Source organism: Nicotiana sylvestris, chromosome 1, assembly GCF_000393655.2.
Source record: "Nicotiana sylvestris chromosome 1, ASM39365v2, whole genome shotgun sequence".
Lineage (NCBI taxonomy): Eukaryota > Viridiplantae > Streptophyta > Magnoliopsida > Solanales > Solanaceae > Nicotiana > Nicotiana sylvestris.
Window position 1 is genome coordinate 30,413,384 of NC_091057.1, and position 12,348 is coordinate 30,425,731.

General features: G+C 35.1%; 1 protein-coding gene across 2 annotated transcripts; it reads left to right on the top strand.

Moving 5' to 3' along the window:
• The first annotated feature begins 4,773 nt into the window (after positions 1–4,773).
• Positions 4,774–11,233, top strand: LOC104237490 (actin-related protein 2/3 complex subunit 2B). 2 transcript variants are annotated; one of them, XM_009791646.2, is made up of 10 exons: positions 4,774–4,928; positions 6,835–6,901; positions 7,119–7,326; positions 8,442–8,608; positions 9,477–9,554; positions 9,652–9,784; positions 10,077–10,168; positions 10,237–10,293; positions 10,387–10,438; positions 10,734–11,233. In XM_009791646.2, exons 1-10 carry the CDS (start codon positions 4,870–4,872, stop codon positions 10,943–10,945), a joined length of 1,125 nt encoding a protein of 374 aa, XP_009789948.1. In that variant the 5' UTR covers positions 4,774–4,869; the 3' UTR covers positions 10,946–11,233. The 2 variants fall into 2 exon arrangements, with proteins under 2 accessions (XP_009789948.1, XP_009789956.1); XM_009791654.2 differs by lacking the exon at positions 6,835–6,901 and having other exon boundaries at positions 4,801–4,928.
• Positions 11,234–12,348: the final 1,115 nt, after the last annotated feature.

Below are 12,348 nucleotides of genomic sequence, written 5' to 3' on the forward strand. Positions count from 1 at the left end.
TTTGACCGCTGCACCTCCATATCGAGGGCCATGTCCTCACTGAGCTAAAGTAGTGCCATGTCCTGCCTAATTACCTCTCCTCAATACTTCCTAGGCCTCCCTCTACCTCTCCTCTGACCCGCTATGGTCAACCTCTCGCATCTCCTCACTGGGGCATCGGTGTCTCTCCTCTTCACATGTCTGAACCATCTCAGACTCGACTCCCGCAATTTGTCTTCCACAGGAGTCACACTCACCTTGTCCATAATAACTTTATTCCTAATCCGGTCCATCCTGGTATGCCCACACATCCATTTCAATATCCTCATCTCTGCTACTTTCATCTTCTAGACATGAGATTTCTTGACTGGTCAATACACGGCTCCATACAACATAGTCGGCCTAACTACCACTTTGTAGAACTTGCCCTTAAGTCTTGGTGTCACATTCCTATCATACAAAACACCAGACGCAAGCTTCTATTTCATCCACCCCGCTCCAACACGATGCGTAACTTCCTCGTCAATCTCCTCGTTGCCTTGAATAATAGACCCAAGTTATTTGAAACTATCTCTCTTGGGGATGACATGTAAATCAAGCTTCACCTCCACTTCTATTTCATGCATCCTCACACTGAACTTGCACTCCAAGTATTCAGCTTTTGTCCTACTCAACTTGAAACCTTTAGACTCCGGGGTCTGCCTCCACAACTCCAGCCGATCGTTAACCCCACATCACGTCTCATCGATTAGCACTATGTCATATGCAAATAACATACACCATGGCACCTCCCCTGAATGTGGCGTGTCTGCACGTCCATTGCCAGGGCAAGTAAAAATCGGCTAAGAGCTTAACCCTAGTGTAACCCCATCATCACAGGAAAATAGTCCGAGTCTCCTCCCACAATCCTCACCTGAGTCTTTGCTCCATTGTACATATCCTTAATCACTCTAATGTACGTTACCGGAACACCACTAACCTCCAGATATCTCCCTAGAATCTCCCTTGAGACTTTATCGTAAGCTTTTTCTAAATCGATAAACACCATATGCAGGTCCCTCTTCCTCTCCCGATATTGCTTTTTGAATTATTTCAAGTATATAAAGAAACACTTTGCAGTGCGTGTTCATATTTGGCATATCAAAACTTATAAATATTCATCAAAGTAATATATATAAATATTCATCAAAGTAATATACGTAGGAGTTAGGACTAACAGTCACAAGAAGGTTACATTTCTCCCCTTCTTAGCAAGAGGATGTAACTTTGACATTAATTAGTTGTGAACAAATACTCTCTCATATTAATGGGACTTTATTAATATCTATTCTTAATCCATTGGTGAAGAGAGACCAATCTGAACATTTAAGCTTTTTAAGCCTTTCACATCAATAAAATTTTTGTTTACTCATAACGTACATGTCTAAATTCTACTAATTTCTCTCTCTATTTATACCCTATGTCTAAAATCAGTTTAAACCAAACATTCTTGTGCTATCAAAATAAAGGGTAAGCAAGATTTTTTTCTCTTCACCTTTAATTAATTAATTTTTTTGTTTCATTTCTTGTTGTTATGTGCCTCTTTAATTTACTTCTTTATAGTTGTGCTTCTATATTTTGAACAATCTCCACTCTTTAAACATAGAAATTGTAGGTTGAAAATGTCTTTTAATTCGCAATGGAAGAGCTTATTTTAGTTTTTAACACAATAAGACTTTCTGAAAAGCAATATAATTGCACTGAGATGTAATAGCAAAAGTGTTTGTCAATTACTCACATTCGGGTCCAAGTATAATAATTTGAGAGGGTAATTTAACAAATTTTTGACTAAAAAGATCTTATATTTCGAGTAAAATTAAAGTAAGCATCAATTGCGATTTTTTAAATACTTGAGAGGATTTTCTTAAATTTATAATTCTTTATCAGTTATCGTGTAATATCCACATTGAAGTGGCAATCTATATGATCTCGAAATTCCAAAAATTTACGGAATACTCATGTAAAGACATTAAATATTGTCTTTCTCAAAGCTGCCAAAGTGATCTATAGACATTCTTCCTTTTCATGGAGATCAAATACAACCCAAAAAAGTTCACATTATCCTACATTCGAGAAATACGCTACTTAAGCCCTCAAATCATACTGAAAAATCAAAGAAACTAACAAAATTGTATCCACCGAGAATCATCAATAAGATTATTATTTTTATTTATTTATTAAAAAAAGTGGTAATCTATATAGACACAACTGCCCCTTTGTCTTTCTTAGTTCAATAATATTACTATTAGTATGGTATTCCTTTTATCCTTAGGCTGTTATTACCATATATCTTGTATTGTTATTACTTGTCATCAGTACTCTCTTAGTTTGTTATCACAATATATCTTATATTGTTATTACTTGCTACCAGTACTTCTGTCATCTTCTCTTTTGCATTCTTGGATTTGGTTTTCTAAATATCTTCTATGATTATTATTTGCTATTAGTGCTTCTTCCATCTTTTCTTAGCCGAGGGCTATCAGAAACAGTCTCTCTGCCTTCCAGGGTAGGGGTAAGGCTGCGTACATTCTACTCTCCAAAGATCTCATTTATGGGATTACACTGAGCTGCTGCTTTGTTGTTGTTGTTGTTGTTGTTTTTAGTTTATACAAATTATGAAAACAATGCTATGAAACTTCTAACGTCACTACTTAATTGCTTATTTCCATAGGAATTATAAATACAAGGATGGCTTGTAAGCAGATGATGACTTTGGAGTATACTTGTATTTTTTTCTTTATATTATTTACAATATTAGTAAATTGTAAAATATATCCTCCATCAATAGAATATGGTTGTTTTTTAGAATGTCTTGACTATTTATTAGTGGAAAGAGGCTTAGATAATACTCCTCAAGCAGAATTAGAAAGTAAATGTAGAGAAGGAATACCAGAATTTAATTGTGAGACTAAGCAATTATATGATGAGCATCAAATTAAGGTTTGTGATGATCCCAAAAGATTCCCATGTGTTTCCCCAGTAGGAAAATAACTTCACATATGTATTATTATTTGTTTATGAGAATAAATTTATATTATTGTAATTTCATTTCAAGATATAAGTAAATGGAATGCAATAGATGCTTTATTAAACATTATAATTAATTCTGATGCAAACCCTTTTTCCTGAGGCAGAAACAGAATACCTAAAAACCTATCCTAAACATGGCACATTTTACTTAAATATTGCGTTGTTTTAATTATTCCTCTGAACTTGCCTATTTCTTATCATTTACCTCATGATGTTGATGTGGCAAAAAGCGTAAATACACTATATTTTGAACGCGTGAGAGTAAGGAAAAAAAAAATTAGCTTCCAAGGTATTTTCAAGCGTTGGTTACCAAATAGTCATGTGAAATGATTTATTTGTTCCAATTATGTATTTCTTCTTGCCCCATTAGTGGAATTTTACTGGGTTGTTGTTGTTGTATGTATTTCTTCTTGCTTCTTCTTAATAAATACTGCACATTTTAACCTTGTATTTCTTGTTGTTTATTCTTTAGATACAATAACTACTTGTTCCAACTCTGTATTTTTTTGTTTTTTTTCCCGAACCAGATCTATAAAAATCACTTGGTTGAACTCCAATATTTTAACCGAATAAAAATAGTTTTAACCAAAATACTGGAGTTCCAACTGCATATTTCTTTTTGTTTCTTCTTTCGCCAAAATAATATGTATTTTTTCTTTTTTGGTCCAATTCTGGGAGAAAAAAATCTAGCTAAAACTCTAGTATTTTCATCAAATGAAAAATCTTAGCTTAAATAAAGGAGTTCCAGCCATTTTTTTTTTTGTGTTTTTATAAATTTGACCCAGAAAAGATGATTAAAAATTTAATGAATTAAAATAGGTAAAAGATATATTTTATTTCGAACAAAAAATGCCACACGGACATGGCAGCGTGTGGAACTCACTTCCATTAGGTGAAACTTGTCAGGGGTAATTAAAACCACACAAAGTTTACGTGAGGTCTCAGAAGTGAGGTCTGAGAAAGTTAGGATGTATACAACCTTACCTCTACCCTGGGAGGGCAGAGCGGCTATTTCCGATAGACCCTCGACTAAAGAAAATGAAAAGAAAAAGTGGCGAACAAATGAAAAAACAAATATTAAAAAAGACACTTCAATTGTTGGTGAGAGAGGACAGAGCACCAGAATAAGTCCAAAAAATCATCTTTTATTCTTCCTTAAGCAGAACTAAAAGCTCATTAGCTTAAGTATATAATGAGATCTTGATTGCACTGCACAAATGTAAGAACCCAAGTTTCAATTCCAAGTGAAGTGGAGACAATAATGATCATTCTTTTTTATAAGCGTGGTGTCCAGGCCAGCTTGCACGCACTTAGACTAATTCCACGGGATACCTGCCGCCTCCTATCAGCAACAGGTATCAGGTACCAGGTAACTCTATCCATCAAGCCTTGGATAGATGGGAAGAAATCACCTAGTGTGTTTTGCCTCTGCTGAGATTTGAACTCGAGACCTTATGGTTCTCACCCACTTTATTGACCACTAGGCTACACCCTTGGATGCCAAGACAATAATGATCAATAATAGGTCAGTAACCAGTACATAGAATCATAACATGATTATTATCTGTTTCCTGAGCTTTGAAGACAAGTATTGGTAGATATGATCACATTGGCTGAGACAAAAGGGAGGGCACCATTTGTCTTCTTATGTAAATTGCTTCAAAAGTTGCTAACCATGATTACAAAATGCAAAAACTTGCATTTTACTCAAACAAGTGAACTACTTCTACCACAACTCATCAGTAAAAAATAACCTGTTTTACATACCTTCATGAAGTTCATTCCACCTTCAAGATCAACACACACGCCAACACACGAAGCATGGCGTGTTTTGAACGTGCATCGCCAGCATTGAAGGAGATCCTGCTCAGATTATACCGGTAAAAAAAGAACTTGTACTTGTTGTTCTTTCTGCTTCAAGTCATGTTCAAGATTTACTTCTCACTAAGGTAGACAAGTATTCTTTATTGTAGAGGTTACACACGAGAGCGTTTTGCTAGTTTAAAACATATCAATCTTGAATAAGTTAGAATCACCTATTACACAATGACAGCCGTAGTATCAGCTATAATCTTATATTATCTCAAGATCTAGCAAATAATGCGACAATGTATTCACCAGGATGAAGGTTGCTGAGATAGTATCGTTCAGTCTAATATTCGAGTTTAGTTCCAATTTCCATGCTCGGTAAAACTAGTCCATTAAAAGCATGCACCTCATATAGTGAACATTACCTTTCATGAAAATCTTCAAGATCGCATTATTAAAAGCTGAAATTAAATTAATAGAACAAGCTAGAGAAAGTTTCATAAGGAAAAGGTAAAGACGTGGATGTACAGAACATAAGGCAATTAGACAGATTAAGCAGGAATCATTATGTAAAATATAATTAACTTTCTATTACTACCGGATTGGCTTAAATTGCGGATGAATAGGAATTTATGTATAGTTATGATGTGGAAGCAGATATGACATTGAGTATTTGCAGAAAAAAAGGTTCTATTTGGCAGACAAGATAAGGCATTACAGGTGGAATTCCAATTCTGGGACTATATTCGCTTTTTGCACTATTGTGAAATGTTGCTTTCAACAGTCCAGTTAGTGACTGCAATATTGAGCAAATTTAAGGGGATACCACTTTTTGAGACCACAAGCCCGGTACACTGCCAAAGTGCTTGAAAGAGATGAGCCAACTATCATATTCTTGTGCTAAACTTGTCCCGCTGCAGAAACAACATGCTGTTATTTAGTTCATAGTCATGCAACAAATTAATTGGAACAACTTCCTTTTATATATTTATACATCAAGTTAGACAAGAATTTTATGACTGAATAATCGTGATTTAGACAAGGTTTTGAGGGGGGGGGGGGAGAAGAAGAGGCATAGGTTGGGAGGTTTGGAAGTTCGGTCAAGTACAATATGGAGTTTGGAGAATTATCTCAATAGAGATTTATATGAAAACAGCAGCAACCATTACGCCTCAATCACAAGCTAGTTGAGGTTAGCATATGAATCCTAACTATCCATTTCGCTCTATTAGGATCTGTACCATTAGTATATAGTCTATATTCAAGAGCTTTATACGAAACCCAAATAGTAAAGACACATCAATAACATCAAATAAATAGAGACGTCTGATATGAAACTTCCTTTTCTACAGTCAAGAGGTTGACCACACAAGAAATCTAGGTAAAGATATGCTGATTACAGATTGATGCAAAGTTTAAATCAACTGATAATTTGTTCATTTTCAGGAAACTTGGTGAATTACTTGAACCTCCCTCTAGTTTAGCAACAAAATGGACCTCCCACAAGTTTAGCAAGACGAAATAGACCTCCTTGTCTAGTTTAGTAAAGCAAAACAGACCATGGCACTCAGTAATTGGCAAGCTAAGAATAGGGTTTTTGTGGAAAAATACTACAGAACTTGAATTCATTGAATGTTTATCCTCTAGAAAGGGCATGAGCGGCAATACCCTAGAAACAGTTCTCTGACCCTATCCATTTTAAACAGGTGATTTTACGGATTTCATTTGGTGGTATCTAAGATCAAATATCAAAAAAGGGAGGGGATAGGTGCTTCTTAAACTGGAGCTGAGGTCCATTTAGATCAAATATCAAAAAAGGGAGGGAATAAGTACAAGTAATTCACTGTAGATTCAACTAACTAAATTTTAAGCAGTCCTCGAATGTTTTTCTTCCTGGAGTGAATCTTAAGTTCTTGAACAACACTGATGTAAAAAATAAAACTCTTATAATGAACATGTTTTTTTTCCTTGAGACAGAGATGAACGGACCATTGATGTCGACCATCACCTTCATGAATTTGGGTCCGTTGAATATTACGTTCAGGTAAGAGCAACAAGCAACCACAAAGCACATATTCCATAGCGGGTTGAAGTTCGCGGTACAAAAGAACAGTTTAAGCAACTATTTTTATATGAAATAAGGACTCCAAGTCGAGAAATTGCATTTTATTGCTTTAAATTTTGCTGATATTTTAACAATCCCAAATATGTGTGTTAAAGTTTCCATAACTTCTTTTTTTTTTTTAAATATTTTATATCAGTCCACGGTGTCAGATCCTGATCGTACCTACTTATCAATATCAACTCCAATTCTGTCTCAAGCATTCCTGATCTCAACTCGGCTATCACGTTACACTATGGAGAAGGTAAAGGCAATTAGTGCTGATGTTCTGGAGATTGTGGAACCTCCAAAAGAAGGATATCAGCTGACTTTACGACTCAATTTTGCTAGAATGCCGCATGGTAAAGGTTAGAAATTCCTCGCATCAACTCTACTCTCCTTCTCTCTTTTTCCTGTTTTAGAAACATCACAGAAGCAGAATGATAGATCATGCAATAAACAATTAAATGTGGCGCCATAAGCGAAAAAGAGAACCATTACCGTGGTCAGCTACTTCCACTTTGTTATGCAGAAGATAAGATGAAAGTGAGCCATGGGTAAGAACGGCAGCCCGCGCAATAAGCTCCCGCAATGTGCGGGGTCCGGGGAAGGAATGGGCTATTTTGGCTCTTATGTATGCAGCCTTAACCTTGCATTTATGCAAGAGGCTATTTCACAAAATCGAGCAATGGATAGTGGAACAAAATTGAACTTTCTAGTCAAGTAGCTGGAGCTTTGTAAAGTTATAATCACATCTTTCTTGCTGCTAGAACAGTTTCACTTAAGAATTAAGATTAACTCTCACTACAGATGCAAAGACACTGTATGGTGGAGGTTTACTGAGCACTTTTAATTATATGTCTTTCGGCAACAATAAGCTTCAACAGGTTCAAGAAACTACAGAAGAAAAAAATAAGGACGAAAGAAGGAGCTCTATGGAGAGTCATGTCTAGAAAAATTCAAAACAGGGATACACTAATGTTCGCATAAAGAAATAAGACTAGTTATCAAGTTTAATGGAAAAAATTAAAAGGAACCGAAGAAAATAATACCTGTCTTTAGATACACGTTTCAGTTGGCCATTACTGATACCAAGCCCATCCATTTCAAGTTCTTCAAACTAAAATGAGCAGAGGGTGATTAAATGTACTGAAACTGGGAATCATTTATTGTAAAACATGCAGAAGATGCTTTTTCCATCATTTTAACAACCTGGGTCAAGTAAAGGATCAAAATAGTCCTAAAAAAGACCAAAAAATATGTAGATGCAAGTTAAAACAAACTCAGATATATTATTGTTGCTTCCAAGAGAGATGTCTGCCATCTTCATTTTATGCTGTTAAGACAATTTCTTTCTGGATATTCTAATTTAAATCGCTAAAATATTTCCCCCCTTCTGTAATGAATCAACCATTTACCACTATGATAATATTACGCAGTGCAGTGGTGCTCATAAAATTGTGTTGTCTCGTGTTCTTTTCAGAGTCGATAAAAACGATCACAGACATTGCTGCTGTGCAAGGTGTAATTCTGAGTTCTCAGCTGGAAGAAATGCTGATGAATGTGAATTCGCAAGATGTGGCTCAAGGAATGTACAAACCAATCAAACTTGTCTATCACCCAAGAGAGCCATTTTATGTCATAAAACAGGTAATCCGCATTATGATAGAACTTTGTTCAATCACCATCACTGAAAATACTACTTCAAATTTAACGCCAAGTAAATGAACACACTATGCAGATAAGTAGCTCTGCTCAATGTAAGACTAGCTAAGCTAACATTACCTTGGAAGTAGGTTGATCCACATTGGCAGAACATCAGTAAAGGGATTAAAATGAATTATGGGGCAGAAATAATGCTGCAACCCTTTTTGAGAAACAATCAGTTCATTTACATGCAGGTCGAAATACAAAACAAAAAGTGACAAAATTATACTAAAAACAAAATTAAAAAAAAATCAAAGTAAGAACATCAAATTTTTTCTGATACCAACAAATTTCAAGTCCATTTCAGACTTTAATATCTGCAGAATGATTTATTACTCAAACATTAAAATCAAACGTCTTACAGCCTTGAATTGTGAACTCTACTTGCAATGAACTTAATTGCAAGCGTTATATTCACACCTAATCAATTAGCACTACATCAAATGTATACTATACGGAAAGTACACACCTTTTCTCATGCCAATTCAGGAAGCTGTAAAGGAAGGACAGATTGCAGGCATTTCTCTTAAACACACTGGAAGCATGTTGAAATAAAATTCTAAACTAGGCCATACAATACTTCCAAATTACTGCATATAGCTACTGCTTTATGCTAAGTTCAACATATGGCACATGAACAGAAACTATATGATTGACTTTGGTTAAAAAATTTATAATAAATTGCACTCGAATGAAGAGAAAAGATTCTCCAAAAAAAGAATGTAGAGATAAATTCCTTCCTAAAATATGAGATTTATTTGAGAGAATACAGCTTCATGCTTCTTAATATGTAACTTCACATTTGTGACAGCCCCAAAAAATCACAGCAGTATTTCCGATGCGTTTTAAGGAGAAAACAGATGTGATTATAGCTACAACTTTCTTCCAGGTAAGACAATTTTATAACATGTATGAAGTTGCAATTAATAGCACGTATGGCTTTATTATATTCAAGCGTTCAGGATAACTAACAGTTTCCCCAGCAGGAACTAATGGATGTTGCAAATTCAAAAGCATGTGCTAAGGCACCCCATTGCATCTGGTCCCCTATTCCACCTCCCGAGCTAAGAGGAGAAGCAATTGAAGACTTGAGCACAAATGGAGGGTTTGTTTCTTTTGGTATCAACTTAAGTCCTTTTAGCACCTCACGTCTATACATAAAATTACTGTTTCTTTAATATAAATGAAGCATTTGATAAAAGCAAAAAGAAAATGTTTACGTTACTTAAGCTTTGGAGAAAAAACAGACTCCAAAAACTTCCTAAAACATGAGTGATGATATGAAACGGACATTTAAAAAGAGGTCTACTTGTAAACTTAGAAGATGCATATATTAGTGTTCCCTTGACTTCTCTAAATCTTGGAATTGGAGTTGGCCTGATAATTACCTTTTTTATCATGGGATTCACAGATATTACTTCACGCCATATTGAAGGCAAAAGGCTAGATAAGACAGTGTGGAACCTTCTGAACTTTTACGCATTTGTCAAAAATCATGTAAAGGTAAAAATCCTTCTATAGTCATGGCATTACACCTACAAACAACTTATGCTAAATTCTGCATCAAACAGAGTACTCGAGGATTTATACAAAGAAGGATGAGAACATGTCTGAAGAGCCTAGTTGAGGTAAACAGCAGAACCTCTCTTATTCTCTGCACATCAAGATGTCATTGCAAAAATATGCACAGTGATGAACTACTATCTGATTGCAACTTGCAGGTCTTACAGAAAACAGGACTTCAAGATGACCAACAGATTAAAGAGGTGAAAGGTATGAATATTAGATTCTGAGGTTAACATATATCTGAATGGAAAGGCTAAAGAGAAACTAACAACAAGAAACAGTATGACAAGATTTATGAAATTTATGCACATATAGTAGAAGCAAAGACAGAGAAGAATTCTGTGGATTTATCATATGTTTCATAATGAAAGACCGTAAATTCTATTAGCTTGAAGCCACTTACCTGCTATTTTTTTTTTCCTTTCTTTTTTCACTGTTTTTCTAACTCTATTCCATTTTCTTTAACTTTCTCCTCATTTCTTTCCAAACAACATTTATGCAGGATATAAACGCATGAAAAAGTTGGTAAATTTCTCAAAATCCAAAATACTCAGATATAGAAGCGATTTCACCAGTAAACTTAAGAGGATTCATTCGAGATTAAAAATCCACGGGTTCGGCCGTTTTCGTCGAAAATGGTTGTCATTCCCCAACTTCTCCTCCAAGACAAAGTATAGAAAGCTGGAAAAAGATACTTCTCCTCAACATAATTAATGGATTCTGCTTATGGTCAGAGTTTCTTCACAAGGGACGAAATATCCTTGAGTCAGGATAGTTGGTACAATCCAACACGTACAACACCTCTGTATTTGTCACCTTCTCAAATGTTGGCAATACATATAGATACCCGTATACTATGTACAAATATTAAAGCACAATAAACGTGTTGGTCAGGAGTTGTTTTATACTTCTTTCACAGTTTACATCCATATTTCCATATTACTCTAGCTGTTAAGTAAGAAAGTTTCTCTTCTATTTGATGATCAACAGTTTGAAGATCAATGTTTAGTGCAACTGTCCACTAACACTAGATCAGGTCGTTACCTTCTTACCACCGAATGGGAACTTATAACTATTCCACTATCAATTAGACTAGCTTTGATTTCCTTTAACATAAACATCAAATAATTGAGCAGACACCTCCACATCCTAGAGTCAGAGATGCAGTACGGATGACAAAAGTATGTAATGTTTTTCTCTTCTTTCCTTCTTCAGGTCATACAAAAGTATATAAAGTAACTTGATATCTGCTGTACATCAATAAATACAAGAATTCTGAAAAGAAAGATAAATTGCTCAGACTCTTGACACACTTGAAATATATGAAAATGAGGTCTATGAACAAGTATTTTGATGAGCGATCACATTTAGGAACTGAGGGACATGTATACAAGACTAGAAGTCAGCCTCCCTTGGCATTGACATGAAAGGAAAAGCGAGAACTCTAATAGTAGCAACAAAAAAAGGAGAGGTAAAAGGGAGAGAATTCTAACTTGTAAGAGTGACATATGAGATTTTGATTTAGGATAATACCAAGATAAATTACTCAGGAAAGCAGAAAACATGGTTCGCCCATCACTGTTCCCTGTTTGCGCTGTATGGACTCTTCGGGAAAAGGAACTCCAGATGCTTTGGAGGAAAATTCATTCCTCCTTATAGCACCAAGGCTTTTTGTTTAACGGTCTTAGCTCATTGGTAAAAATTTCACTTGCAGATGATGTAAATGAACTTTTGTATTTCATAGATTCCCCACATTTGAAGAAGGGATGACCTTCCTTCTTTTGTAGAATTCACAGCAATCCGTCGTGCAAAAATGAAGATACCTATTTTGTTTATGCTTTTCTATTTAGTACGATGATACTTACTTTAAAGCCAAGTACGCAGTTTGACTCAAGAAGTTCTTTCTTTGGCTACCAGCATTTTGCCACTAATAACCAGAATGAATATAGAAATATAGAAAGATAACAATAATATAATGAACTATAGACACTCCTTTTCATTCAATAGTAGGAAGTATCAGAAATGAAAACTTTCATTCTAGTAAGGTACATTAGAAAAAGCATTGAAGCTCAAGTGAAACAAAAGGTTACACTTTCCTATATAGGACAAAAAAAAAC

Excerpts from the sequence above, each read along its gene's own strand:
- LOC104237490 (XM_009791646.2), top strand. The coding sequence starts at position 4,870 with ATGGCGTGTTTTGAACGTGCATCGCCAGCATTGAAGGAGATCCTGCTC. Across the intron at positions 6,902-7,118 it reads CCGTTGAATATTACGTTCAG|TCCACGGTGTCAGATCCTGA; the intron begins GTAAGAGCAACA and ends ATTTTATATCAG. Across the intron at positions 8,609-9,476 it reads CATTTTATGTCATAAAACAG|CCCCAAAAAATCACAGCAGT; the intron begins GTAATCCGCATT and ends CATTTGTGACAG.